The 27,749-nt window shown below is 51.7% G+C and overlaps 1 protein-coding gene across 6 annotated transcripts in view; it reads right to left on the reverse strand.

Annotated features, from left to right (window-relative positions):
- Positions 1-24,375, reverse strand: part of RAB44 (RAB44, member RAS oncogene family) — a 34,640-nt gene extending 10,265 nt beyond the window's left edge. For 2 of the 6 annotated variants that reach the window (XR_012897926.2, XM_075910566.2), the window contains exons 1-9: positions 23,958-24,375; positions 10,457-10,685; positions 9,452-9,566; positions 8,337-8,508; positions 6,065-6,211; positions 5,412-5,502; positions 2,144-2,239; positions 1,123-1,310; positions 244-292 (exon numbers count right to left, since the gene is read on the reverse strand). Coding sequence is in view for 5 of the 6 variants with exons in the window: in XM_075910566.2 (XP_075766681.1) it covers positions 244-292; positions 1,123-1,310; positions 2,144-2,239; positions 5,412-5,502; positions 6,065-6,211; positions 8,337-8,508; positions 9,452-9,566; positions 10,457-10,685; positions 23,958-24,127 (1,257 nt within the window). In the remaining variant the exon portion in view is untranslated. The remainder of the gene's footprint in view (positions 1-243; positions 293-1,122; positions 1,311-2,143; positions 2,240-5,411; positions 5,503-6,064; positions 6,212-8,336; positions 8,509-9,451; positions 9,567-10,456; positions 10,686-23,957) is intronic. The other 4 variants (XM_014574690.4, XM_014574689.4, XM_075910563.2 and 1 more) reach the window with 4 other exon arrangements.
- Positions 24,376-27,749: the final 3,374 nt, after the last annotated feature.

The following is a 27,749-nucleotide window of genomic DNA, read 5'->3' on the forward strand; positions in this document are numbered from 1 at the left end:
ATAGAGAGACTCCATGAGATACAGTCCCCTTTGAGCACTGGCAGACAGTGCTGCATCCCACCAGGCTTTGCTAAAGCAGTGCCTCCTGGGGTACCACGGCCACTGGAGCTGGTCAGGGTGAGCGCCACTGTGTGAGGCGGCAGGCAAGGGCAGTGCTACGGGGAGCAGATGGGGCTAACTGTCTAGCCCCCTAAACTGTAGCATGAAACCAGGATCCGTTTTCCCTCTGAACCAATGAGATACCTGGGAAGGCAGAGGGAGCTCCTGCGTTGCCTCAGCCAATGGCCTGTCGCTGCAAATAGAAAGAGCTTACAATGCACCATTCCTGCGCCTGAGCCTTTCCACCTCCTGATGTTTCTGTGCTATGGTTCCTCGAGCACAGGGCACTGCTCCCCACATTGGTTACAGTGCTGATCCCGGAACGGGACAGTGGGTGCAGGCAGGGCTGGCGAGATCGGAGATGTGAGGCTTATGGCGCCAGGCTGCAGAAAGGCAGGGGGTGCATTTATGAAGGGCGGCTATTATGTTGAAGGCATTACATGCATTCAGGCTGATGAGAGGGGACAGCCCTGGAGGCTGATGTGCTCTATCCCCAGGGCAGGTACAGTCCAGGCAGCTGCTGGACAAGCTTCTCCCCCACACACTGGCTCCTGCCTCAATTTCTCTGCTGACAGTGTCGCACAGGCAAGCCATTAGTTGTGTGATGATGGTGACACCGAGGGCTTATGTAGCACTCTTTGCCCACACAGCTTAGTTTTATGGAGGAGATCAGTACCACTATATCCACTTAACAGACGGGCAAACTGAGGCGGGATGAAGTGACTTGCCCAAGGCCACCTAGCAAACCTGTGACAGAGCCAGGAAGAGAACCTAGGGCCCAGAGTCCCAAACAAGAGCATTAGCCACTATGAAACACTGCCTTCCTGATGCTGTAGAGACCCACAAACTTTTTTTCTCGTGAGTCCCCTTTAGGTAGCAGTGGCTCTCATTCAAACAGAAGGGAATTCAAGCCACTCCTGCACTGTGAGAGCCTTCTGAGGAGGGAATGGACGTCTGCTTAGCTACAGAATAGGCTACTTTTCTGCTGTTGTGTGTCCCATAGGGAACAGTAAGAGTACTTACCTCTGCTCCTCACTGTGCAGCCAAGATACCTTGCCCCTCATAGCACCCAGATGCCCTTGGGTCTCTTGCAGCTGTATGTGGATTTGCTGCAGCTGGTTCTCCAGGTCCTGGTTGTTTTGTTTCAGCCTCTGGTTCTCGGTGGCGGCAGCAAACTGCTTGGTGCTTAGGCTGTGGAACTGGGTCTCAAGCTTGGAGGAGAGAAGAGGGGGCAAATTCAGGCACCTGAAAAGGTGCCAGCTGGAGGGTGTTGGAATTGCCAGCTGCACCCATGGAGACCTGTTAATAATGAATTGAGGAATCCCAGGACCCAAACTCCCCACTGGCGTAAACTGGCATGCAGCACAATGCACCTGTCTCCATTGCAGAAAATGTGTCCCTACCTGTTTGAAACAGGGCTTGAAGCTGGGTCTCAGACTAAAGCCACATTCTCTCCTTTCCCAGGAGGCAATGCTTGGCAGAATCGTCTCAGAGGGGCATCTGTATCAGCCTGTCACTTTAAAAACAACAAATGGTCCTGTGGCATCTTAGAGACTAACAGATATGGACTCATCCACTTTTGTGGGCAAAACCTACTTCCTCACCCATGAAAACTCAGGATTCTATATATTTTTGTAAGTCTCTATGGTGCCCCAAGACTGCTCGTTGTTTTTCTAGAATTGGTGAGGATGAGTGTTGTGGCCTGGTTGTTAGTAACAGTGTGGAACGTCTTAGCCTCCTGGTAGTAGACCTGACTCTGCAGGGGGTAACGGTGCAATGAATGGGCAAGTTTCCCCAGGGATCTGCATTGCAGACCTTTGCCCTGTGGTTCTGTGAGCGGAATTGCCACGGGCATCAAGGGGGCTAAGTGCAACAGAGATCTGCATTGCTAGGCCAGGCCCAGTGCATTCAGTATCACACCAGGGACCTTGTGCCCAAGCACGTGTGCTACATTTAGAAGCACAGCTATGTGCCTTTGCCCAGGCATGCTGGAACACTCAGCATTGCCTTGACTGCATCCTCCTCGGGCCACGGCACCTCTCACCTCGCTTTGAGCCAAGAGTACGCGCTGCACTTCACTGTCCACAATGTCTAGTGCTCTCTGCATCTCCGTGGTGTGCAGGTGAGTCCTGGCTTTACTCTGGAATCACAGAGGCGATGTTAATGCCTGTCTCTTTAATGGCCCATCCACTCAAGGACAATTCTTTGATGTGGAGTAACAAATCCTCTCTTATGGCACAGAGCAATCCCCTGATTTTGCAGGGCTACTGCCCAGCTATTAGAGCACAATTTCACCCTGTACCTTCAGGGGCCCCAGATGTAGCTCAAAGGGTCTGAGCCACAATCTTAAGCTGAAAGTTAAATATAGTTTCTAAGCCAACCCTTGCAGGGGTACCGGCAATGCGGATCAACCTGAGATCACTGGAACTAAATGTACGAGCGTCTATGACATGAACTGCTAAAAGTTAGCTCGGCTGCCCCCTGAACTTTCAGATACATGTTACTTAGCCATGGTTGTCAGAGGCTCATCCTTTGCTGAGCCTGGGGGTCTCGCTGCAACTAGAGGGGGACAGAGTGCTCTGCTGAGCAAACCCAGCCTGTGGCCATCAAACTTTTTTTTTTCTGTAGACCTCTTGAAAACAGCTGAGGGTCTCTGCGGACCACTTAACAATCTTTCCAAATATTCTTGGATATGGACTTCTAATATTCTGGTCATCTGAAGAAGTGGGCTGTGCCCACAAAAGCTCATGATACCATCTACATGTTTTGTTAGTCTTTAAAGTGCTGCAAAACTATTAGTTGTTTTTAAAGTTTTTTCCAGTTATAGACTAATTCGGCTACCCCTCTGAAACTTTCCAAATGTTGTTTGTGCCCTTAGCTAGCTATTGTAAAGTGCTATGGATAAAAGCACTTTTATAAAACTGAATATTAATTAACATTTATTGTGCTGCAAATAAAAGCACACAGCTTATATTTTAATATCCATAGGGGTCTCTCCCCCACCACAGCAACTGCAAAGCTAGGGAAGGTTGCCTCTTTCTCGGGCCGCCATAGACCTGCACATCCCAAATACTCCCCACCCACTCTTTTCACCCTACTACCCCCACCTACCTCCCATTTCCACCATTTCATCCCACTGCCCCCTCTCGCCATTTACTGCACACACACAACCCAGGCCACCACCTCACGTTACATGTGCATCTTCTCCAGGATTCAGGAACCCAGTTAGTGGAGCCACACCTGTGAGCCACTAATTAAGTGGGCAGCCCTTCATTTTCTTGTGTGGCCACCCAGGCATGCACCTTAGAGGGAATTATCTGCGGACCACCTGAATGGAGCTTGCAGACCATGGCTGGCTGTGGACCACAGTTTGAGAACACCTGTCTTAGAGCCCCTAGGCAGTTTGGTGACAGCGCAACCCGGTGACAGCTTGGAGACCCGGACAGAGTGGCTCTAGGTGACTGGCTGGCCACGTGATTGCAGAGGAACTTTAACATCAAGAATGACTAACGGGTACATCTGGGGGAGGGGTCCGACCACACAGCAGAAATGGTATGGTGTGTTTCAGAGCCAGCTCAGAGGGTTTGGGAGATGGTGCTAGTGGAGCAGGTGCCTGAAAACTGAGCAGGGAAGAGGAAGGGTGCTCTGGTGATGGCAGCATATGACCAAGGTGTAGGAGATCTAAGTTCAGTTCCAGGCTTGGCCACAGGCTCCCAATCTGACTTGGGCAAGCTACTTGATCTCCCTGGCCCTCCGTCCCCCCCCTACCCTCAGTAAAAAGGATGTGATGTCACTTCCTTTCTCCAGTCTCTTTAGCCTGGAAGCTTTTCAGGACCAGAACTGCTTTATAATGTGTTTGTACAGCACCTGCCTCAGCTCTCCCCTGGGACCCTAGCGCTATGTCTAGACTGCAGGCTTCTTTTGGAAGAAGCTTTTCCGGAAGAAATGTTCTGAAAAAACTTCTGAAAGATCCTCTACAGGGCAAAAGTGCATTGAAAAAGCGATCTGCTTTTCAAAAGATAGCGTCCATTCAGTGTGGACGCTATCTCGCATTTAAGCTGTGATGACTATGGATTGAGTGGCCACCAGGGCACCTGTGCTTTTTCCTCTTTCCTCTTCTTCCGAAAGAACTCCCTCTTCCCTAGCCACACACACCTTTTTCCGAAAGGGGTCTTTCTCACAAAGGCTTCTTCCTCGTAGAAAGAGTTTATCCAATGTCGGAAAAAACCCTCTGCCCTTTTGATTTTTTTTTCCAAAAGAACGCGACTGCAGTGTGGACATAAGTGAAGTTTTTTCAGAAAAACGGAACTCTGTAGTGTAGACATACCTGAGGAGCTTCTGGGCTATAAATAACAACCACTGGCCACTTAGCTGGTGCATGTTCCATGCAATGACTAGAAGAGACGAGGGAAGAATATCCTGAACCTTTATGTTCTTACTCTCCTCCCAGAACGCTCTTAAAAAGGACACCCAGGGTAAGATGTGTGACTGCACAAAGGTTTTCTTGGAGTGCCAACAAACTGAGTTGTCCCTCTTTCTTCAGGATTGCCTGAGGGCTGCTTCTGAGCAACACATCTAATCCCTTGCTCCGTCCCTAATTACCATAACCATGTGTAAGGGAGGAGTTCCTTTTATCAGTAGGTTGCCCTCCATTTTGAACTCAGATGGTCTGCGGCCAGGGAGGAAACCGGAATGTTTGCAAAGAAAGGTAGCAGGTAAAAACCAAAGTCCAGTGAGGAATAAAAGGCAAATGTGGGTTTAATTCAACCCTGTCAGAGTGGAGTGGCTGGGGAGTCTCAGTAGAGTCATTTAATTGGGCACCTCTCAAACCTGTCCAGAACTGGCAGGTATCAGCTGGGAGAGGTTTTCTGGTAAACAGGTGGAGTGGGCTGCTGGTAACACAGGGCTGGTTATTCAACTAGCTGGGAAGGTGACTAGCCTCCCCTGCATCTGGCTGACACCTGGTCTTGTTCTCTCCTGGCTCAGGGAAGTCTGTCTATTCCCTGCCTGCTGACCAAACACCACGGAGAAGGCCAAATACCAAAGCTAGCCACGTCCCAGCTGCAAAGCCCCAACTCTTCTGCAAGGTTCTTCCTGGTCCACCCACCAAACATAAGGCAGTGAGAGGCCCACTGGGCTGAGAACTGAGCCCAGATGGGGAACACTCATGCCCCCAGTTTGGGTGGAGGGCCCTCCCCTCGGCAGGCCCCTGAAGAGAGAATATCACCCCTGTGAGGGGCACCCATGTCTCCCCCCTCCATGCTATGCCTGGGAGCTGGACGTGAGCAGGCCTGTCCAGGCGGGGAACCCACCTCATGCTGCAGGCGCTGCTTCTCCTGCTTGATTTGTTGCTCCGTTTCCTCATACAGCTGCTGCACCTCCCGGTTGTGGTCAGTGACCCTTCTTGTACATGGGAATGAGTGAGCAGTGTTAGCTGTGAGATGGGTCTGTTTACCCCAGACCTAGCACTTGAATGGGAAGGGGGCTGACTGGAGACTCCTCTTTCCCTACAGAGCCAGCACAACATGGGCAACAGCTGGGCAAGCTCCTCCCACAGGCTGCTCTTGTCTCAGACCTGCCTGGACCCCAGCCTGGCAGGGCCACTCTGTGGGGCCTGATCTGACACGCACCCACACCACGGGGAGTCTCTCCATTGATTCCAATGGGAGGGGATTGGGCCCTTTTTGTCACTCCTGCAGCTGCCAGCGAGGGGATTGGCTGCAGAGGAAGGGCCACTAGGGCCATGTCAGATAGACAAGAACATGGCCCTTGGCAGCCTCACGTCTGGGCTGGGCTAGACCAGGAGTGTAAGAGGAAGGCCAAATGTGTTAATGCCTGGAACCATCCATCCTCCCAGAGCCACCAACGCTGCATTTCTAGCTGCCCCAGTCTCCACTCACCTCCCCTGCTTGAAGGCTGCAGCTATAGAAAAGGCTCCCCATACCAACCCCACTGTGCCACTCACTTGTTCAAGGTCAGCTCCAGTGTCACCTTTTCGCGCCGAGTGTCCTTGATCCGGTTTGTCATCTTGGCCAAGAATTCCTCCAGGTTCCCCAACAGCTGAGGCTCGTCTTGTCGGAGCTTCACCCAGAGCCCCCAAATCTCTGATTGGCTGAGGAGTGGGAGAAAGAGGCTTTGAGATTAGGGATGTAAGTGACTAGTTGAGTAATCGAGTCACTACTTGACTAGTTGCTTTCCCCACCCTCCCGCTGCCTCTATCGGGGGAACAGGAGCCGGTTCCCCACCACCACCATCTTGGTGGAGGGCAGAGGAGGTAGAAGCACAGTGGAGGACTGGGCACGAGCTGGGACTCATGCCCGGTCCCAAACACTGCGCTTCTGCCTGGACTGGACCTAACCCAGCTGCACCTCTGCAGTCCTCTCCCGCGCCGCCCCCGCCCCTTGACTGACTAATCATGGAAATTCCATCAACTACTTGATTAAACACATTTAACATCCTTAGTTAAGATCCCTGGTGTTTGCCCGTGTTTGGGGGTCAGGCTAGGTGATAAAATGGTCCTTTCAGGCCGTAAGCTCTAGGATGCTCTGTGTAAAGCAGTCAGACCCCCGTGGGTCTTGCAAGCTAAGCAAAGTCCGGGCCTGATTTGACCTATTGGCCATCGCTGGGAGAACCCTGCACCAGGGCCTAGCTGCTGGTGAGAAGTGGGGAAAGATCCCCTGCCAGCAGCTGTAATCCCATAAGAGAGAGCTACAGAGCACCAGAGCTACCTGTGCAGAGACTCGGGCACCTACCCAGAGTGCAGTGTACTCTGCCTGAGGCTCAGGCACCGCCAATGGCTCTATAAAGTGCCTCCTGCAGCTCTTTGCAGCACATGATGTTAAAACACGGTGGCTACGTCTACACTGGCATGATTTTCCAGAAATGCTTTTAATGGAAAAGTTTTCCGTTAAAAGCATTTTTGGAAAAGCGTGTCTAGATTGGCAGGACGCTTTTCCACAAAATCTAGATGCGCTTTTCCGCAAAAAAGCACCGATTGCCATTTTCACGATCGGGGCTTTTTTGCGGAAAACAAATCTCTGCTGTCTACACTGGCCCTTTTGTACAAAAGTTTTTCGGAAAAAGACTTTTGCCTGAATGGGAGCAGCATAGTATTTCCGCAAAAGCACTGACAATCTTACATGAGATCGTCAGTGCTTTTGCGGAAATTCAAGCGGCCAGTGTAGACAGCTGGCAAGTTTTTCCGGAAAAGCAGCTGATTTTCCGGAAATACTGGCCAGTCTAGACACAGCCCTAAAAGCAGCTGCTCTTGTGCAAAAACTTGCTGCCTGTCTACGCTGGCCGCGTGTTCTTGCTCAAGTAAACTGACGTTCTAATGTATAAAATCAGGGCTTCTTGCGCGAGAGCTCTGATGCTCCTGCTCAGAAGTAAGCCCTCTTGCGCAAGAGCTCTTCCAGAAGAGGCCAGTTTAGACCGGCAACATAAATTTCTTGCGCAAGAAAGTCCTATGGTTAAAATGGCCATCAGAGCTTTCTTGCGCAAGAGAGCATCTACGCTGGCATGGATGCTCTTGTGCAAAAGCACATCTCTTGTGCAAAGGTACATGCCAGTGTAGACGCTTTCTTCTGGAAGAGTTTTGTAGAAGAACTCTTCCGCAAAAGAGTTTTTGTGTGAGAACGTGCCAATGTAGACGTAGCCGAGGTGTTGTTAACCAGTTGTAGACACTTGGTCAGTCATTTTGCTGTGGGACTAATATATAGCTATATAAAGCTAGTAAAGGAAACAATTAATTCACATGACTAGGGCTTGACAAGTGGTGGCGAGCCCCACTCACCAGCCGCGCGTTTTGGCGCACTGCGCATGTGTTGATCGCACTGTGGCATTGTGCCGGGCTAAAATCTACTCGCCACGGGCGAGTAGATTACCCCAACTGTCAAGCCCTGCACATGACCACAGGTTTTTTTTGGCTACTCCCAATGGCTAATTTGGCTCCTGAATGATTATATCTCTGCTGTAGTGGTTGGTGGGATGTAAAGACTGGAAAGGGGCTGCTAAAGGACTTGACTGGTTCTCAGTTCCTCTGCTCCTATGTTTGGAGCAGGGCTGGCAGGGCAGGCAAAGTGGCCTTAAGCCATTCCTGAGCTCCCTAGATTCCCAGGCCTGGTTGCCAATGTGTTACATGTGGATTCTACCCTTCTCACAACTGTAACCAGCTGGTCCTGGCCCAGCCCTGCACCCTCTGCCAAGTGCTAATGGAAGAGTGGCTGGTGCACTTTTACTCTTCAAAGATATTGTCTGCTCCCAGTTGGTCCATGAAGGCTTGGAAGCATTTCCTTTCCTCGCTGTCTGCTTCTTCCAAGGAGTGGTCCGTGGGGGCCATGAACACCCTCCTGGATGCAGTCTTCCTCCTCCTGTGTGCCTTTGTGGCAGTCTGCAAGTTCAGGAACTGCTCTGCCAATAGATGACCAAAACCACATCAGTGGCCAGATGAGATCCAACTGAGGCCAACACTTTCCCCCGTGGGCACTCAAAGCTAGACACCTACATCTACCTTTAGATGCCCACTTAAGGAGGGTTTCAGAGGTGCTGAGAATATATGGTTCCCTTTGGCTTCTGCGTGTGCACCTCTGACAATCAGCCCTCCTGATTCAGAAGCCTGACTTTGGGCAGCCAGGTCTGGAAATGTCAGCCTAAGAAACCAGAGTGTCATTTCACAACGCTGGAGGGGAGGAGGCGGCATTGCACAGTGTCACAGACTAGGCCATAGGTCTCACCTTCCCCTGGTGAAACAAGGGAGCAATTGAGTGAACATTCTCCAGCCTCCGAGCTCAGTCACGCTTGGATTGGATCCATGGATCAATTTAGAAGGGAAGAAAACAGCGCACTTTGGACAGAGATCTGAACAGGGGCCTACGACAGCAGGGGGCAGTGCCAGGGGGCATGGGCTAGAGAGCCATGCTGGGCATTCCTGGCACATGGGCAGTGCTAGGAGTCCAGGCACCTGGAGCAGAAAGACTGTACTGTGTACCTGGGCAGCCCCTGGGCCGTGCCAGGCGCATGGTGGGGATAATGGGCCACGTGCGGGGAAAGCCAGTTTCCCTTCTGACACAGACAGCAAGCCAGTCTGAAATATTTGGCAAATGGTCTCTGGGCTCTAATAAAATCTTTGTGGCAGAGCATTGCCCTACTGGGGTAAGTGAACTGAAAATCTTCACCTGCCTGTTAGGGCTGGGAAGAACTGGACAGAGGGCAGTGTCTTTGCATGTGCTCTGACATCACTGCTGTAGCTTCCAGCCATGCCCCTTAGCCTGGGAGTAGCACCAGGCATTCCGCCATGATTGCTGTGTGCTGGTTTTCATGTCCCAGCCTGGAAAGGCAGTAAAGGGGCACCTACTGAGCCCTGCGGTGAATTCCTCTGTAGTTAAATAGCCGTTCCTGTCTGTGTCGAGACCATCAAAGATGAGCTCCAGCTCCGCTGCGATGCATGGGAAATCCTCCCTCTTCAGCTTCTAAGGATGGTTCAAAAGTCTGGTTAGATGGGATGTAACTGACTTGGTGAAGGAGCTCGTGGGTTTGCCCATTATAAAGCCACTGTGCTTAAAGCAGCACTGTGCTATCGTGGCTTTAGACATCTACTTGTATTGCCTGGGCCTGACTCTACTTCCTCACTTGTTTTACACCATTAATTTCAAGAGAGGCCACTTGATCCAGTGCAGAGGGCACTGGCCTGGATTGCAGGCCACCTGGCTTCAATTCCTTGCTCCACCACCTCGGTGTGCCTCTGTCCCCCCCCTCTCTATTTAGACTCGAAGATCTTTGGGCTTCCCGTCTAAATAGACCCAGTAAGTCTGAAGTATTGAGGCCAAAGTCATCAGTGGTTACATTTGCCCTTCCCCAGCAATGCCTGTCTAAGGCCCTCCCGTATTAATTTGCTCTCCTAGTGAGCTGTTTTAGACCTATTTTACAGTAGGGGAAACTGAAGTATGAAATGATGTGACTTGCCAAAACCATGAGTCGGTGGCAGCCCCCTAATCTAACCACAAGCCAACATGGCATTCCTTGCTCAATGTGTTTTGGATTGGCCTTTACTTGGGTGGTTTGCTGGACAAGGCCTGATCCTGGGAGGTGTTAGTCATTCTGGACTTCAAAGTGCTTTATGAAGGCAAAGTTGCGTTCTCCTTCTTTTACAGATGGAGAAACTGAGGCACAGAGCAACATGATTTGCCCACTGCGGAACAGCGGCAGGTCCAGAAACAGGACTCAGGGCTTCTGAGACTCATTGCCATGTGCTGTCTGCCAGGGCAGTCCCACTCTCTGTTACACCTCCTTGGCTTTGGAGGGCTTCTCACTGATGCCCAAATTTGGCCCAGTGAGGTCATGACTTAAGCCTGCAATTTACCTGCATGTCGGCGCGTGTGATAAAACCTTTCTGGTCCTTGTCACATTCTTGGAAGAAATCCTGAATCTTTTCCATTATTTCGGGTGGGAACTGCTGCTCCTCCGGGATTGGGGCCGTCATTGCACCCCCAGACACGCCTCGCATCTGCTTTCGTCGGCTGGAGCCCAGCTTCCTGCTCCTGGCAGGCATGTTATGCTCCTCCATGGCTCGTTCAATGTGTGGCTCAACCCTGTGAAGAGGGAAATCAGTGGGCACTGTGCTCCCCTTCATCTCCTGCAGATCTCTTAGCACAGGGGTGTGGAACCTTTTTTGGGTTGGGGGCCACTGACCCACAGAAAAATCAGTTGGGAGTCGCACACAAGTGAGAATCAAACAAAGATACCCTCTCATTGACACGTAGCCCCTGACCGAGAAGGAGAAAGACACTCTCCACATTCCCCTTTCACACCAGAGTTGGGGGGCTCAAGCTATAAGATTTTGTGTGCACCACCTCCTTGGTGGGGAAACGGGTGCTAGAGCAGGCTCCCCGATGCTGGGGAAGAGCTCTGAGCCTCGGGGGATGGATGTGGCCCTTGGGTCTGAGGTTCCCCACCCTCTCTTAGCAACAGGTTTTTAATTAGCTTAGCTCAGTGAGTCACGGAACTCGCACACTGAGAGGGGGACAAGCCAGTTTGGCTACTGATGGCAAGAAAAGGGGCGTGCACTACATCTGAAAAGATTTTAGAGTAGGCTATTTGGGACTGAATGGCTGAGGGGCCTGCAGTGGGACAGTCTCAGGTTGCTCAGTGCAGACCTGGTCTGATCAGCAAGGACAAGGAGCTATTGTGTGATTGTTGTTCGTGTGTGAGAGCCTAGGTCTCAACCTAAGCCTGCCTAAGGGACTTGCCAGTCACATGACCAACAGGGCAGAGCTGAGAATCAGACTCACATTGCCTTACTCCCAGGCTCAGTGGTTTACTCCCAAGATCATCCCACCTTCTGCCGTCAGACGAAGGACCAAGGGTTCGCCTACACAGCAGGAAAAAGCCCTCAGCAGCAAGATGAGCAAATCTAGTGCCCATCTATAAACAAGGAAATAAGAACAACCCAGGAAACTACAGACCAGTCAGTTTAACTTCTGTACCAGGAAAGATAATGGAGCAAGTAATTAAGGAATTCATCTGCAAACACCTGGAAAATAATAATGTGATAGGTAACGGCCAGCATGGATTTGTAAAGAATAAATCATGTCAAACCAATCTGATAGCATTCTTGGACTGGATAACAAACCTTGTGGATAAGGGAGAAAAAACGGTTACTTACCTCATAACTGTTGTTCTTCGAGATGTGTTGCTTATGTCCATTCCAGTAGGTGTGCGCGCACCGCGTGCACGGTCGTCGGAACTTTTTTACCCTTAGCAGCACCCATTGGGCCAGCTGGGGAGCCCCCTAGAGTGGCGCTGGCATAGCTGCGCATATATACCCCTGCTGGCTCCAACTTCGCTCAGTTTCTTCTTGCCGGAAACTCTGACAAAGGGGAGGCGGACGGGATTGGAATGAACATAAGCAACACATCTCGAAGAACAAGAGTTACAAGGTAAGTAACCGTTTTTTCTTCTTCGAGTGCTTGCTTATGTCCATTCCAGTAGGTGATTCCCAAGCCATAACTATGGAGGTGGGGTCGGAAGTCTAGATAGTGACGGATTGTAGCACAGCCATCCCCATAGCTGTGTCCTGCTGGGCCTGCTGTGAGATAACGTAATGCGTAGTGAATGTGTGCACGGATGACTACGTGGCCGCCCTGCATATATCGAGGATTGGCACCTGGGCTAAGAACGCCGTGGACGACGCCCAGGCCCTAGTGGAATGGGCAGTCACTTGGGGCGCCGGTTTCCCTTTCAGCTCATAGCACGCCCTGATGCGAGCGGTGATCCAGGAGGAGAGACATTGGGCCGAGACCGGTGAGCCCTTCATTCTTTCCGCTATCGAGACAAAGAGCTGCGTGGACTTACGGAACACTCTTGTCCTCTCCAAATAAAATACCACTGCTCTCCTAGGGTATGTCTACACTACCCTCCTAGTTCGAACTAGGAGGGTAATGTAGGCATACCGCACTTGCAAATGAAGCCCGGGATTTGAATTTCCCGGGCTTCATTTGCATAAGCGGGGAGCCGCCATTTTTAAAACCCCGCTGGTTCGAACCCCGTGCAGCGCGGCTACACGGGGCTCGAACTAGGTAGTTCGGACTAGGCTTCCTATTCCGAACTACCGGTACACCTCGTGTAGCCGCGCTGCACGGGGTTCGAACCAGCGGGGTTTTAAAAATGGCGGCTCCCCGCTTATGCAAATGAAGCCCGGGAAATTCAAATCCCGGGCTTCATTTGCAAGTGCGGTATGCCTACATTACCGCACTTGCAAATGAAGCCCGGGATTTGAATTTCCCGGGCTTCATTTGTATAAGCCAATGTGTGTAGTGCCTGCTCCCTCCCATCCCTGTGAGGTTTAGGGTAGAACACTGGGAGATAGATCTCCTGTGACATATGAAACGGGGACACTGCTTTGGGTAGGAAAGCTGGGTGAGGGCGGAGGGTCACCTTGTCCCTGGAAAACACCGTATACGGTCGTATATGCGAGGGGAACCTGTCCCTGCACACCTTATGTGCATGTGGGGCTGGGGACTGGGACCGGTGTCGCGGTGCCGACTGGTGCTTCCCCTGGTGCCTGACTTCTCATACCAAGCCCGGTGCCTGGGGTTGGAGAGCGCACTCCATGAGCAACAGTTTCAGTCTCCAGTCCCACTCCCTCTTAGTTTGGGGCTTGAAAGACTTGCAAATCTTGCAAGAATCAGTAAGATGACCCTCACCTAAACACTTTAGACCAGTGGTCTCCAATCTTTTCACACCCAAGATCACTTTTTAAATGACAGAACAAGCCAAGATCTACCGCCCCACCCCTTCCTTGAAGCCCTACCCTCTCTATTCTCCTTCTGTCCATCACTTGTTATCCCCAACCCTTATACTGCTGCTTTTCCCCCCAATTCTTCTGTAGGAAGAGGTTTTTCCAACATTTGGCCTGTCTAGACTGAACCAAATGTCAGAAAAACCCCTTCTTTTGGAAGCCCCCTTATTCCTTGTGGAAAGAGGAATATAGAGATGACCGAAAGATCATGTTTGCTCTTCCACTAAAAGAAGTAGAAGAACAAATGCATCCCTGGATGCAGAAGAGTTTTTCTGGGATATCTCCAGAATCCTGAAAAACTCCTGCAGTCTAGCCGGACCCTTGCTGTGTTGAGACAGGATGTGTAGACTCTGGGGTGGGAATGATGGATTTGGGTGTGGGAAGGGGTGAGAGGTTGTGACGGCACGTTGGGGGTTCCCCGTCTCCTGCACCCCGAAATGGCACAAACAGACTGCACCAGCCAGTGGAATTGAGGGTGGTTTATTGCTCCTCCAGCACAGCGCAGCACAGATGTAATCTGGTCACAGGAACTGGGCTAGGATGCCTCAGGCCCCCTTGAGATGGGGGAGACTGGGCCCCTAAACTCCAGCCCCTTCTCCTAGGCTCTCCTCCATGCCCTCCGACAGCCAGCCACCAACCCCCTAACTTCCAGCCCTGCCCCCCAAGCCAAGGCAGCATTCCACCTTCCTTTGTTCCTCTCCATGGGGGGTGTCTGGCCACTGGTTTGCATAGTGACTCATCCTGTTTTGCTGGGTCGTGGTACCCACGGCAGCCAGTGGGGGTTCCCCCAGAGCCAGCAGCATAGAAACCAGCAGGTACCCCCACTACGTCACAGAGGTGCAAGCTCTGGGAGGAAATCTGGATGCAGGAGAAGGTGGATAAGGGGACACTGGCTCAGGGAGGCGGTGCCAGGCCAGGCAGTGTTGGGGTCAGATGTAGGGTTAGGGTACTAAGCAAGCCACAGACTTCTGGATGTGAGGGTTCAGGAATTTGGGTTGGGGTATGTGAGGGGCTCAGAGCAGGGGGTTCCAGTGTATGATAGGCTCAGATGTAGGATCTGGGGGAAAGGGGAGTGCAGGAGTGTTATGATGGTGTGGCCAGATGGGGGCTTGGCCCCAATTGGGGGTTTGTTGGCCAGGCTTCATTTTTAAATAAAATACTGTGTCAAACACAAAGTTTCTGCATTGTCTTTATTTCTGAGAAGGGCAGGGAACCTGTCTTGAGTCAGGGGTCACTGACACAAGAAAAGTCAGTTGGGGCCATACAAGTGAGGTGCAAAAAAACCCTCCTCCACCCCCCCCCAAGCTTCACTAATGTGGCCCCAACTGTGTTGGTGGGAACAGGTTAAATATACAGGCAGTCCCCGGGTTACGTACAAGATAGGGACTGTAGGTTTGTTCTTAAGTTGAATCTGTATGTAAGTCGGAACTGGCGTCCAGATTCAGCCGCTGCTGAAACTGATCAGTTTCAACAGCGGCTGAATCTGGACGCCAGTTCTGACTTACATACAGATTCAACTTAAGAACCCCAGGCATCCCCAAGTCAGCTGCTGCTGAAACTGATCAGCGGCTGATTCCAGGAAGCCCGGGGCAGGGGCTTCCTGTAGTCAGCCACTGGTCAGTTTCAGCAGCGGCTGACTTGGGGACGCCTGAGGCAGAGCAGCTGGAGTGCTGCTGGGTTGGTCCAGTAGCGCCGCCGCTCCTCGGCGCTACTGGACCAACCCAGCAGCACCCAAGCTGCTCTGCCCCAGGCGTCCTGATTCAGCCGGTGCTGAATCTGACCAGCAGTGGCTGAATCAGGACGCCTGGGGCAGAACAGCTGGGGTGCTGCCCGGTTGGTCCAGTAGCGCCCAGAGCGGCGCTACGGGACCAACTGGCAGCGCCCCAGCTGCTGTACCACAGGTGTCCGGAGCAAAGCCACGGAGCACAGGGGCAGCGGGACAGCCCAGACGCGCCGTGGCTGTCCTGCTGCCCTCGGGCTCTGTGGCTTTGCTCTGCTTTGCTCCCCGTCCCCCTGGTCTGCAGACCAGGGGGACGGGGAGCAAAGCGGCGGAACACGCGGGCAGCAGACAGCCCAGACGCGTCTGGGCTGTCCGCTGCCAGCGTGCTCCGCGGCTTTGCTCTGCTTTGTCCTCCGTCCCCCTGGTCTGCAGACCAGGGGGACGGGGGCAAAGCAGAGCCAAGCCGCGGAGCGCGCTGCCAGCGGACAGCCCAGACGCGTCTGGGCTGCCAGCTGACCGCGCGCTCCGCGGCTTGGCTCTGCTTTGCCCCACCCCTCCCCCTGGTCTGCAGACCAAGGGGGGGGGGGGGGCACAAGCAGAGCCAAGCCGCAGAGCGCGTGGGCAGCGGACAGCCCTGTCCGCTGCCCACGTGTTCCGCCGCTTTGCTTCCTCTCCCTGGTCTGCTGGAGACCAGGGAGAGGAACGGCCCCGTTCGTAACTGTGGATCCGACATAAGTCGGATCCGCGTAACTCGGGGACTGCCTGTACTGGGGAAGGGTGTTAGTGGGTGCTTTGGCAGGGGACAGGGTGCCAGTGGGGACAGAGTTCCGTGGCTCGGGACAGGGGAATGAGGACAGAGTTCAGAGAGTGGGGATGGGAATGGGGACAGAGTTCTGTAGCTGGGGAGAGGGGAGTGGGGACAGAATTCGGGGAGTGGGGATGGGAATGGGACAGAGTTCTGTGGGACAGGAGAGTGGAGACAGAGTTCTGTGGCTGGGGGGAGGAAACTGGGCAGTGGGGAGTGGGAATGGGGGAGTGGGGACAGGGGGCGGGGGGGGACATTGGAGGCAGAGAGTCCCTTGCATCTGCCTCCTCCTAGGATTCTCCCCCCCCCCCCCCCCACCCTGGGAAGCCAGCGCATGCCTCCTCCGGGCCCAACTCACCCCCCCCCCAACACCGGCGCAAGGAAGCCCCGCGCATGCCTGCCCCGGGGCTGACTCATCCCTCTTGTGCAGGGAAGTCACTGTGCTCCTCCTCCGGAGCCAATGCTCCCTCCCGCAGTATGCCCAGCAGAGCAGCTATCTCACTTCCGGAATCACCAGAAGTGGCGCTAAGCTCCGGGACTTCTGTCCATCCCCGGGAAGCCGACACTACCTCTGTTTTCATTTGAGGTAGGTAGTGGGGCTTCTCGGGGGTGGGAGGAAAATGGAGGGGCCGGGCAGGACACCTCACAATCGACTGGTCGAGGCCTCGCGATTGACCAGTCGATCGCAATCACCCTATTGGTGACCACGGCTTTAGACAGTCCTTGTGAGGGTCACCACAGGGCATCGGTTTAGAGCAGCGTCTGCAGGGTTTGAAGCCCTGAGGCCCTGGCATACCCTCCTCCCCTGCACGGGGGAGGAGGGAAGATACTAAGACCTAACTAATGAATAAGAAAGAAACACTTAACAAAGATAACTATTTACAGAAGATAAGCTAACGCTAAGGGCAGTCTGTCAGAGCAAGACCAACGTTCCGGTTCACCGTCACGGGCGGTAAGAAGGAACTGAGTGGGGTTGGAGCCAGCAGGGGTATATATGCGCGGCTATGCCGGTGCCACTCTAGGGGGCTCCCCAGCTGGCCCAACTGGTGCTGCTAAGGGTAAAAAAGTTCCAACAACCATGCACGCGACGCGTGCACACCTACTGGAATGGACATAAGCAAGCACTCGAAGAAGCAGTGCAGGTGGTATACCTAGACTTTAGTAAGGCATTTGATACAGTTTTGCATGATCTTATCAATAAATTAAGGAAATACAACTTAGATGGGGCTACTATAAGATTGGTTATCCAGCCAGTTATGCACCCTTCTCAGAGAGTAGTTATTAACGGTTCACAATCCTGCTGGAAGGGCAGAACAAGTGGATTTCCGCAGGGGACTGTTCTGGGACCAGTTCTGTTAAATATCTTAATCTATTATTTAGATATTGGCATAGAGCGTACGCTTATGAAGTTTGCAGATGATACCAAGCTGGGCGGGGTTGCAACTGCTTTGGGGGATAGGGTCAGAATTCAAAATGATCTGGACAAACTGGAGAAATGGTCCGAGGTAATTAGGATGAAGTTTAATAAGAACAAATGCAAAGTACTCCACTTAGGAAGGAACAATCCATTTCACACATACAGCATGGAAAGTGATTGTCTAGGAAGGAGTACTGCAGAAAGGGATCTAGGGGTCATAGTGGACCACAAGCTAAATGAGTCAACAGTGTGACACTTGCAGAAAAAGCAAACATCCTTCTGGGATGCATTAACAGGAGTGTTGTGAGAAAGACATGAGAAGTCATGCGCTGGTTAGGCCTCAATTGGAGTATTGTGTCCAGTTCTGGGCACCATATTTCAAGAAAGATGTGGAGAAATTGGAGAGGGTCCAGAGAAGAGCAACAAGAATGACTGAAGTTCTAGAGAATATGAGCTATTAGAGAAGACTGAAAGAATTGGGCCTGTTTAGTTTGGAAAAGAGAAGACTGAGAGGGGATATGATAGCGGTTTTCAAGTATCTAAAAGGGTGTCACAGGAAGGAGGGAGACGAATTGCTCTCCTTGGCTTCTGAGGATAGGACAAGAAGCAATGGGCTTAAACTGCAGCAAGGAAGGTTTAGGCTGGACATTAGGAAAAACTTAGTTGTCAGGGTGGTTAAACACTGGAATACATTGTGGAGGGCAGGGATAGGGTCCAGAGTGACCTAGACAGATGAGAGGATTGGCCCAAAAGAAATCTGATGAGGTTCAACGGAAGAATCCCAAGCATTGTTACAGGCTGGGGATCGACTGACTAGGTAGCAGAAAAGGACCTGAGGGTTACAGTGGATGAGAAGCTGGATATGAGTCAACAGTGTGTCCTTGTAGCCAAGAAGGCTAATGGCATATTAGTTTGAATTAGGAGGAGCATTGCCAGCAGATCTAGAGAAGTGATTATTCTCCTTTATTCTCCACTGATGAGGCCACATCTGGTGTATTGCGTCCAGTTCTGGGCCCCCCACTATAGAAAGGATGTGGACACATTGGAGAGGGTCCAGTGGAGGGCAACCAAAATGATTGGGGGGCTGGAGCACATGACCTACAAGGAGAGGCTGAGGGACTTGGGCTTAGTTAGTCTGCAGAAGAGAAGAATGAGGGGGAATTTGATAGCAGCCTTCAACTGCCTGAAGAGAGGTTCCAAAGAGGATGGAGAGAGGCTGTTCTCAGTGGTGGCAGGTGGCAGAACAAGGAGCAATGGTCACAAGTTACAGTGGGGGAGGTCTAGGTTGGATACAGCCAGTCCCCGAGTTACGATGCATCAACTTATGACCGTCTGTAGTTATGACCAACTCCCATTAAGCGCATTACAGCCAGTCCTTGAGTTATGAACGCGATCTGCGCTTATGAACAGCGCGGCTGCATTTAAATGAATGGGGTCCAACTTATGAAGACATCGAGTTACGACCAAGTGTTTGGTACGTAATTCGTTCGTAAGTCGGGGACCAGCTGTACTAGTAAAAACTATTTCACCAGGAGAGTGGTGAAGCACTGGAATGGGTTACTTAGGGAGGAGGTGGAATCTCCATCCCTAGAGGGTTTTAAGTCTCGGCTTGACAAAATTCTCTGGCTGGGATGATTGAGTTGGGATTGGCCTGCTTTGGGCAGGGGGCTGGACTTGATGACCCCATGAGGTCTCTTCCAGGCCTATGATTCTATGAATCTCCATCTCTGGAGATATTTAAGAACAGGTTAGATAGACATCTATCAGGGATAGTCTAAATGGTGCTTGGTCCTGCCGTGAGGGCAGGGTACTGGACTTGATGACCTCTCGAGTCCCCTTCTAGTTCTAGTATTCTGTGATTCTATGAAGTCTCAGAGCCCAGGTCAACTGACTTGGACGTGCAGAGTGTGCCCTGAGAGGCAAAATACCTCAGAGTAGACATTCCCAATGGGGCCGGAGTCCAGGCTCTGAAACCTGGGGAAGGTCTCTGACCTGGGTTCAAGCTCAGGCCAGAATAACAACACTGCTGTTTGTAGACAGGTAGCGCAAACCCCAGGCAGCCAACCCAGGCCCTGTGACTTGCTGTTGTGAGGTGGGTTTGTTTGCAGTGTGGACGTATCCAAAGCGTCCCTGATTTTGTCTCCTTGCCCAAAACCCTTTTAGGTTTCTCTCTTCAAACGCTGTGAATGAGAGTGCTGTACGAATGGATGACTGAGGACAGGTGAGCTCTGCTGGGCTCATGAACTGTTAGGTGAGCTAGGTCAGGCTTCAGAGGGAAACTGGCAGACCAGATGGTGTCAGTGAAATGAACACAGCTTTGCCTCTTGCGGGAGTTCACAACCTATGAGTCAGGCCAGGAAATTGGCTTCAAAACCAAGAGATTTGTAAATATGTAAATTTGATTATCTTAGGAGAGGCGTAAGGCACACTTGGTCACGTTTCCCTCCATGCTAGTCACAGCTGCCATCAGGGCTAGAAATGTACTTTAAAAATAAAACCTGAGATGGAGGCAGTAAGAAAAACACCAGACATCCCAAGACTGGTGAATACGAGAGTAGGTACGGCAGGGAAAGTCCACATGGAACTTTGCGGGCTTCGGCTCCCCAAAAGAGTCCATATGTAGCAGTTTGAGCTGAGTTTCCCTTGAGCTTGTCAGGTTGATTTGAAACGGAAAGTTAACGCCAAACCAAGGGGCTGATCTCCTGGTGTCTTTATTGACTAAGCTCACTGTTACTGCCCCCACCTGTGTGCTAGCTATGGCAGGATAATTAGGGATGGTCCTTGACTTTGACTTCAGACCAGTGGTGGGCAACAGTGGGGTTCTACATGTGGCCTACAAGACGTTGTGTTACTGTTGTCTACGCAAAGGGTTGCCAAATTCTGCTGGTTTCCATATACATTTTTTTTTCTTCCTGGTGTTACTAAAGTGACACACACGTAAAGCCAGGGCCCGTGCAGGGAGGGGGGTGCTGATTACACCCAGCACTGACTGTGAGAGCCGGGTGCTCCCTCTGCAGCCAATCACAGCCCCGCTATGGTTCAACCGGCACACCCCACACATTCTAGGTATTCCAGCACTGTGAGCAAACTGCCCAGTCATGACAATCTTGCAGCCCTGTGGGATGTAGGAAGGCCACCTGTGCAGCCACTCACTGGCCTCGGTTGCCCATGGCTGCTTTAGACTGGCTTGAACGGGAGGAGATGGCAAACATGAGGGCTACCGGAGGAAGATGGTGTGGTTTGAGGGCCTGATTCTCATTTAAGCCATTGGGGAAGGGGTCATAGTGAAGTTTACACCTGCCACACCCCCAATCCACCCTTTGCCGCGCCAGGAACACGGCTGGTACAGAGTCCTTTTGCCATCTCTGCGTCAGCCAAGGAAGCCCCTCTTCACAGTGGCTACTCTCAGGGGTTCCAGCCAGAGTGGGGACTGAGTGTAAATGAAACCCAAGCCCTTGTGATTAAGCCTCTGCCCAGTTTGATGGTGCTGTGATTTTTTGCTCAGTTAGCGTGTATCCTTCTTCTTGAATCCCTCCTACATGCCTCACCCTTCTGAGCCATCCTGAAACAGGAGTGACAAGAGCAGCTCTGAGATATGGGAAAGAGTACATAGAATGTGGCTTGCTCCCATAGGTGAAAGTAAGCAGGGGTGCCCCACTGTGAGGTGCTGGCAAGAAAGGGGCTGGCTGGGGGCAGGGCTATGGATGTTGCTGTCCGCCCTATTTGGGTAAGACCTGGTGCTCGGCATGTGCAGCCTATTGGCCCCTTCCCCCGCAGAAGCCCAAACTATTCCCCCTTGTAGCCCTTGGCCCCAACCCCAGACAGTGAGGAGCAGGGAGGGGCAGTGAGAGCCTAACCCCAGTGAGCTTGACCAAGCGCTCATAGCCCCTGGGTGGCACGACCACAGTGCACCCAACCTCCAGCCCCAGAGCTCGGGCAGCCCAGCAGCGCAGTCCCTGCCACCCCGGCCAGGCAGCGCAGTGGACACATTCCCAGCCCTGAGCTCCCCCCATCCTGGGCCCCCCAAGTCTAATCCCCTGCCTTGACACCTGTACCCCCTACGCTCCCAACACTCCTGCCCTGAGCCCCCTGCACTCCATCCCACACTTACATTTCTTACAAGTACTGTTATATCACCAGCCCCTGCCGCAAGTCCCCAGTATGACAGTACCTATAAGAAATTTTAAGTTACTTTCACCCCTGCTTCACCCTCAATTCTGAGAGAGCATTTTTTGGGCCCCCTCCTGCAAAGATACTTCGAGCATGTGCATCAGTATTGGCCAAACTGTGGCTTTGGAGACTCCAGATCTGTCTGCTCAGAGCTCCTCTGTCTTGGATTCCACTGGAGCACTGTGATCTTAATAGCAGCCCCCGTGAGAAGGCCTCACCGCTGTTCCCTGACACTCCTTGATATGCTAGCCTCATGCCTCCCTGTGTGGGAGGGCAGAGCTGTTCCCCAGCTGTAAAATGGCGATAAAGATACTGATCTCCGGGTGAGCCAGCAGCCTCGCCAAGCTGCCACTCCTCAGCGCTGCCTGGATCATGGTGCGCTGCCCCCCCCCCATCCCTCAGCATGGCCTGGGGTGCGCCACGTGGTGCTTTGGCATGGATTTAAAGGGCCTGGGGCTCAGGGCTGGGAGCGCAGGGCAGTTGCCCCTTTTACCGCCTGTCGGCAGGCCTGCTAACCTACATTGGACAGTGCTAGATGAGAGCTTGTCATTATAATTATCCCTGCTTTGTATGGGGGGAACTAATGATGCATCTACACTACAGAAAAATGCCCAACATCATCAAGTCTCAGAGCCTAGGTCAACTGACTTGGGCTTCTGCTAAAAATACAGCAGCACAGACATTCCCGCCTGGGTTGGCGTCTGGGCTCCAACACCAGACAAGAGACAAAGGTCTCAGAGCCCAGGTTCCACATTGGGTGGGACTCTCTGCCTGCTATTTTCAGCCTCACACAAGCCCTACACAGTTGAGCCGAGCTCTTAGACTCCGTGGCACAGGGTTTTACTTGCAGCAAAGATGTATCCCAAGGCACAGAGAGACTATGGTTTCAATGGGAGTTAGGCACCTAAATCCCTTGGACTATCTCAGCATAAGTGATGTGCCCACAGTCACATAGGACGTCTGTGGCAAAGAGGGAAATTGAATGGAGGGTGAGGTTCTGAATGCAAGCCAGCACCCAGCTCTTTATTGCCTGCCGCTGTCCCCAGAGGCTGTTCTTCCCTGTTTGCTCTAGACAAATGAGATTTGCACAGGAAGTAGAGAAGTTACCCATTTCACACTGAGGGGGACGTGATGCTGAGATGGAACGTTAATGGCAGTGTGCTGTGTGTTTTGCAAGGGTCAGGCGGAGATGTTGATAAGTACCCAGGAAGCCAGTGAGCAGGCCAAAGACTTATCTGCTTCTGGAACAGACTTTCAGACAGAGGGCTCAAACAGCCCAAAGGAAGTAGAGATGAAAAATCCCCTTTAATTGGTTAATTGGTGTGGCAGGGTCAGTCCCACTCTTGGGTCCCAGACCCCTGGTCTGCCCCCTATCCTGCAGTTTAGGGGCCATGGTACAAGTCCCACTTGCCTTTTCTTGGCATCTGGCCTTCTGTCCCTCAGCAAAACAAAGGGTGTTGGGGCTGAGTGAACAGTACTCAGCCACCAGCTGAAGTTTCTGGCCACTCCCTGTTGGAGCCCCTCACCTCCCCCTGAATCTTTTAGCAGTGCTGGTGTTGTGCTCAGCTCCCGAGTCTCCTTATCAGTTGTTCATTCCTCTCCCCCTCCTCTCTCCCCACAGGGACAGTTTCTAAAGAGGTCCGTGGCAGGCTGCGGTCCTCTTGCTGTTTTTTTCAGAGCTGCCTCTCACCCCTTCCGTCCAGCTCATGAACCTGCTGGTTAAACATTAAGTTCAACTAATTAACTGACCAAAGGGGACATGGTTGGGGAGGGGGCTTCTCCAGCCCTGCTGGGCTGGAGTGGCCTGCCTGCCTGCCAGGGCCAGGGTTGGACCTGCCCTCAGCAACAGGTGATCGGAGCAGTCCCTGCCTGTGTGGCTCCTGGGCTCACCGCTGCTCCTCTGTCCATGGCAGGCCCCCCGCAGGACTGGAACAGCCCCCTGCCTTCCTACTTGAGCCCCCACCGGTTAGTGGTTAAGTGAAACTGGTAAGTATCACCCTTAACAGGTGATGCGCACCCTTTAACCAGTTAACCTTTTCCATCCCTAAAAGGAAACCTACCTGGACAGCAAGTCAAAGGACACTCTTGAGGAAATCCTCTTGAGCTAACAAGCAGAGTGGGTCTGGCATCTCTGGCTGTAACTCGGGGTTTTCACGTAGCAAGACGTGCACTAGCTGAGCTGCAGCACGTCTGAGATGCTCACATGAGCCCATTAATGTCAAGATCAAAACATTTCCACTTGGGGCCTGATTTTTGGAAATGCCCCGTGCCCCAGAAAATCCAGCCCTGGCTCAGTCAAATTGGGAGCCAAGTGGGACAAACTTCTTTTGTTTTTAAGCAACATGAGAACTATTTGTTTGCATGAAAGAGTAGATCAGCTCAGGGTTTTGCAACGGATGGGGTAACTTGGCCTCAGGAATAAAAAAGTAACCAAATTGTAAACTGCACTTACCTTTCAGACGTGCCTGTGGGAGGGGGCCCAGACATTGCAAAGTGCAGGCAACTTCTCTGAAGTGAGTTGGTTCCCCTGTTTCTTCCTGGAAGTTTGGCACTGTAAGTACAAAGGAAGGGGGCTGTTCTGCTGTTACGTTTCATCAACCTGGTGTGGGCGTGATCTGTCATTTTCTTTCTCTTGCTCAACTCACTTTTCCGCTGTTAGGTTACACATAGCTGTTAGAGTTCCCTGCATTTCCTGTTGAGCTTCGTGACCCTAAGATAGAAAGATGATATTTTAAAGGGACACTCTTGGTATAAAACAGCGAGAGTGATTCCAGATTCTCCAAAGTTCTCAGCTCCTCTGGGGAACAAACCACAAAGGCAGCTGCTGCTGAATTTCTAAAAAATCTGGCCCATAGACTGTAAGTGCTTTGAGGCAGGAGCATGCTTTTGGGTGCTGTGTCAGTCATTCTAATTTAAATGGCTTTTGCCTGTATTTTCAACCCCCCACGCAGTCCTGATGTCTTTAGCTCTGGGGTTTTTGGTTGAGCCCCTTATGTACTCTCTGGTTGGGAATTTCAAGGGCACAAATGGAGTTAAGCACCCTTTAAGTCTGAAATGTTTAACTGTCTTAAGTTCTTTTGAAATTCCTTACCTGCCATTACTAACCCGGATTTAAAAAAAATCTAATTTAGTTTTCACCTTTTACCTGTTCTTTGGGAGAAGGTATCAGCGACTTTGTATGCAAGTTCGTGTTAGTCTGAATCTGCAAAAGCGGCGAGGTGCCACAGGACTCCTCGCCGCTTTTGGGAGAAAGGAAACGAGAATGGTCAGTGTCACTGGTTTCCCAGCTCTGGTGTACAGAGGTTTTGTGGCTTAGATCAGTGGTTTTCATATCCCTGGAGGTAAGTAGAAGTCTTCCAGGAAGCATAGGCTACATAAAATTTCATACAATGGCTTGTTGATACTGCTCTATCTACTATACACTGAAATGTAATACAGTATTTATATTCCAGTGATTTATTTTATAATTATATAGGAAACATGAGAAAGTTCAAATTTTTTCAGTACTAGCATGCCTTGACAATTTGGTTATTTTTATGTCTGATTTTGTATGCAAGTCCTTTTTAAGTGAGGTGAAATGTGGGGTACCCAAGACCAATCTTGAAAGGGGTCCAGAAGTCTGGAAAGGTTGAGAGCCACTGCCTTTGATGCTGTGTGCAAAGTACTTTGGCAATGAAAAGGCAAGTGCCAGGTGTTATTTTATTCAGAGACCAGAATTAAGCTGCCACATCCAGTGCATGACTGTTAGCCAGTGCTCTCCTTAGGATTGATGGGGCCCTTCACAGTACCATTAAACTGGTGTCCCTGTGCCCAGGACCAGCTTTAGGCTGATTCGCCCGATTCCCCTGAATCGGGCCCCACGCCCTAAACCTGGAAGTGTGCCGGGTGTGCTGCGGGAGGGGGCGTCAGCCCCAGAAGAGGAGCGCGGCAGCTTTTGTGTGCCATGGGAGGGGGAGTTGGCCCCTTGGTTTGGCTGGAAGGCGGGACTCTGCCATGTAGCTGGGAATTTAAAGGGGCTGTCACTTGTTTCTTTGTGTGCTTCTCTTCTCTTCTCTTCTCTTCTCTTCTCTTCTCTTCTCTTCTCTTCTCTTCTCTTCTCTTCTCTTCTCTTCTCTTCTCAACCAAAATTCATTTGTGTGTGTGTGTGTTTGCTCAACCAAAATGTGTGGGGTTTTTTTGGGGGGGATTTTTTGGTCAACAAAAAAATTCCGGCTGCCAGAGCCCTGTCAAAACGGTTCAAATTGGGCCCCGCACTTCGTAAAGCCGGCCCTGCCTGTGCCCGATGGCAGGCGGGGGAGGGAAATGATGATTTTTTAGAGATGTCATTTTATCATCTTCAGCAATGCACTAATGAAATGTTTTTTATTAGTTTATTAAACTAAGGCCCTGTCAACTAGCACAGTAAATTCAAAGACTGACAGTAGACCTGGGGTTGAGACATGCCTGGGAAATGGCTTCATTCCCACCGGAATGGCTCTTGACAGCTTTGGTGTTCTTCTGATAGGTCGGGCAGGCTTTGTCACTTATCCTCTCCAGAGGACGTGAAGCCACGGAACAGGGATAGGAAGGGGCAGGTGGGTGGACCCTGTGGTGTCCCAATTTGTTGGGTGCCCTACGCAGCTGAACAGTCAGTGTAAGGGTAAGGACAGCCCTGCTCCTAGATCTGAGTTATTCAATAGCCTAGAGATGAACCCACCACTGATTCTTTCTCTCCAAAGCTGAGCTAACTGGAACATGAGCTTTGCATTGTCCTGGGCTGCCTGTGGGTGCACCGAATGTAAATGTCCCCAGAACCATTGCACAGAACTGGAAATGTCCAGCAGATTCTGTCTTCCTCCCCAGTTAGGAGATCAAAGCCAAGCTTCCGCACTTACCGGTGCAGTGATTGAAGTAATGTTAGAGGTAGGGCAGGAGTTCACTGGCCAGGGCCTACCTCCAGCTGCAAAGCCTGCTTGCAAGCGGCTTTCTTAGCGTGTTAATTGTTATTAATGGTGAGCTGCAGGTAGTTTAAAATCTGGACAACTCCTGGAGCTCTTTGGGGCATGTAGAGACCCAGAGAGAGGTCACAGGGTGGAGGAGGGGAACTTTAGTGTGATGGCATCACACAATGGGAAGGTTGTGACACACATTCCTGGTCCTTGTTGCAGCAGTGTCAGTGCTAGAGCGTGCTGCGTGCATAGAGTTTACAGAAGGCTGCATGATGTGTCAGTCCTCATTGCACGAGGAGTTAATTCAAGGGAAGGGTTTTGGATCGGACTACCGCATCTACACACGGCAAGTTAAATCGGGCGACCAGCATTTTAAAATGGCAACCAGCCACGAATATGCTAATCAAGCACAGGATATTTAAATCCCGTGCTTCATTAGCAACTTCGGTATGCTTCATTTGCCTCCGTAGTCCGAACTAGGGGGCAAGTTTAGACATAAGCTTACTGAGCAGTTGATGTGCTGGCAGCCTGCAAGGGAGGAGTTGACAGTCAGTGGGAGGGGGGTATTGGTGTAGAGGAAGGATTGCAAAGGCTAAGTTTGCAGAGCCTGGCTGAGGGGCAGCGTGACAGTGCTCTGCAGATATGCGAAGGTTGTTAACACATGAGGAGAGGGGACCATGAGTCCGTGGGGAGCACAGGGGTGCAAATTAAGAAAGGCAAAGCCCTCAATGTAATTCCTTCCCCCAAGGAAGCTGGGACTTAAACACAGGAACCATTGTTCTGTAGCAGCAGGGACAGGGTGACAAATTATCTGTGGGCCGAGATCCTCGGCTGGCATCAGTCTGCACAGCTCTGTTGCTATGTGTGAGTCAGGCTGATTTCCAGCAGAGAGCGTGGCCCTCATTGGCATGCTCATGGAACGAAGTGGGTGCTGGGGAGGTTCGTTCTGAACCTTTTGTAGGTGGGAAAAGTTCTTAGAAGAGCAGCTCTTGATTATCTGGACTCAGTCACACGGGCAGCGAGTAAGGCCTGTGCCTTGTTTGTGACCGAGGGAGTCTCAGGGGCTTCAGTGAGCCGGGTTTGACTGCAGCACATGGATTTGTTCCGCAGCTATGGCCATGTTGCAAATTGGATCTAATAATCAGAGGCGTAGTGAGGGTGTTATGCACCTGGGGGCAAAGGCAAAATTTGCACGCACACCCCCCGTGTGGTGGGGCCCCAAACCTGGCGCATGGCTGAGCCTGACCCTGGAAGGAGTGGGGAGCTTGTACCGCGTCTTCCCCCGCCCCCTCCAGTTTTGGGCCGGGCCCTGCATG

Source organism: Pelodiscus sinensis, chromosome 27 (genome assembly GCF_052426305.1).
Source record: "Pelodiscus sinensis isolate ZL-2025 chromosome 27, ASM5242630v1, whole genome shotgun sequence".
NCBI lineage: Eukaryota > Metazoa > Chordata > Testudines > Trionychidae > Pelodiscus > Pelodiscus sinensis.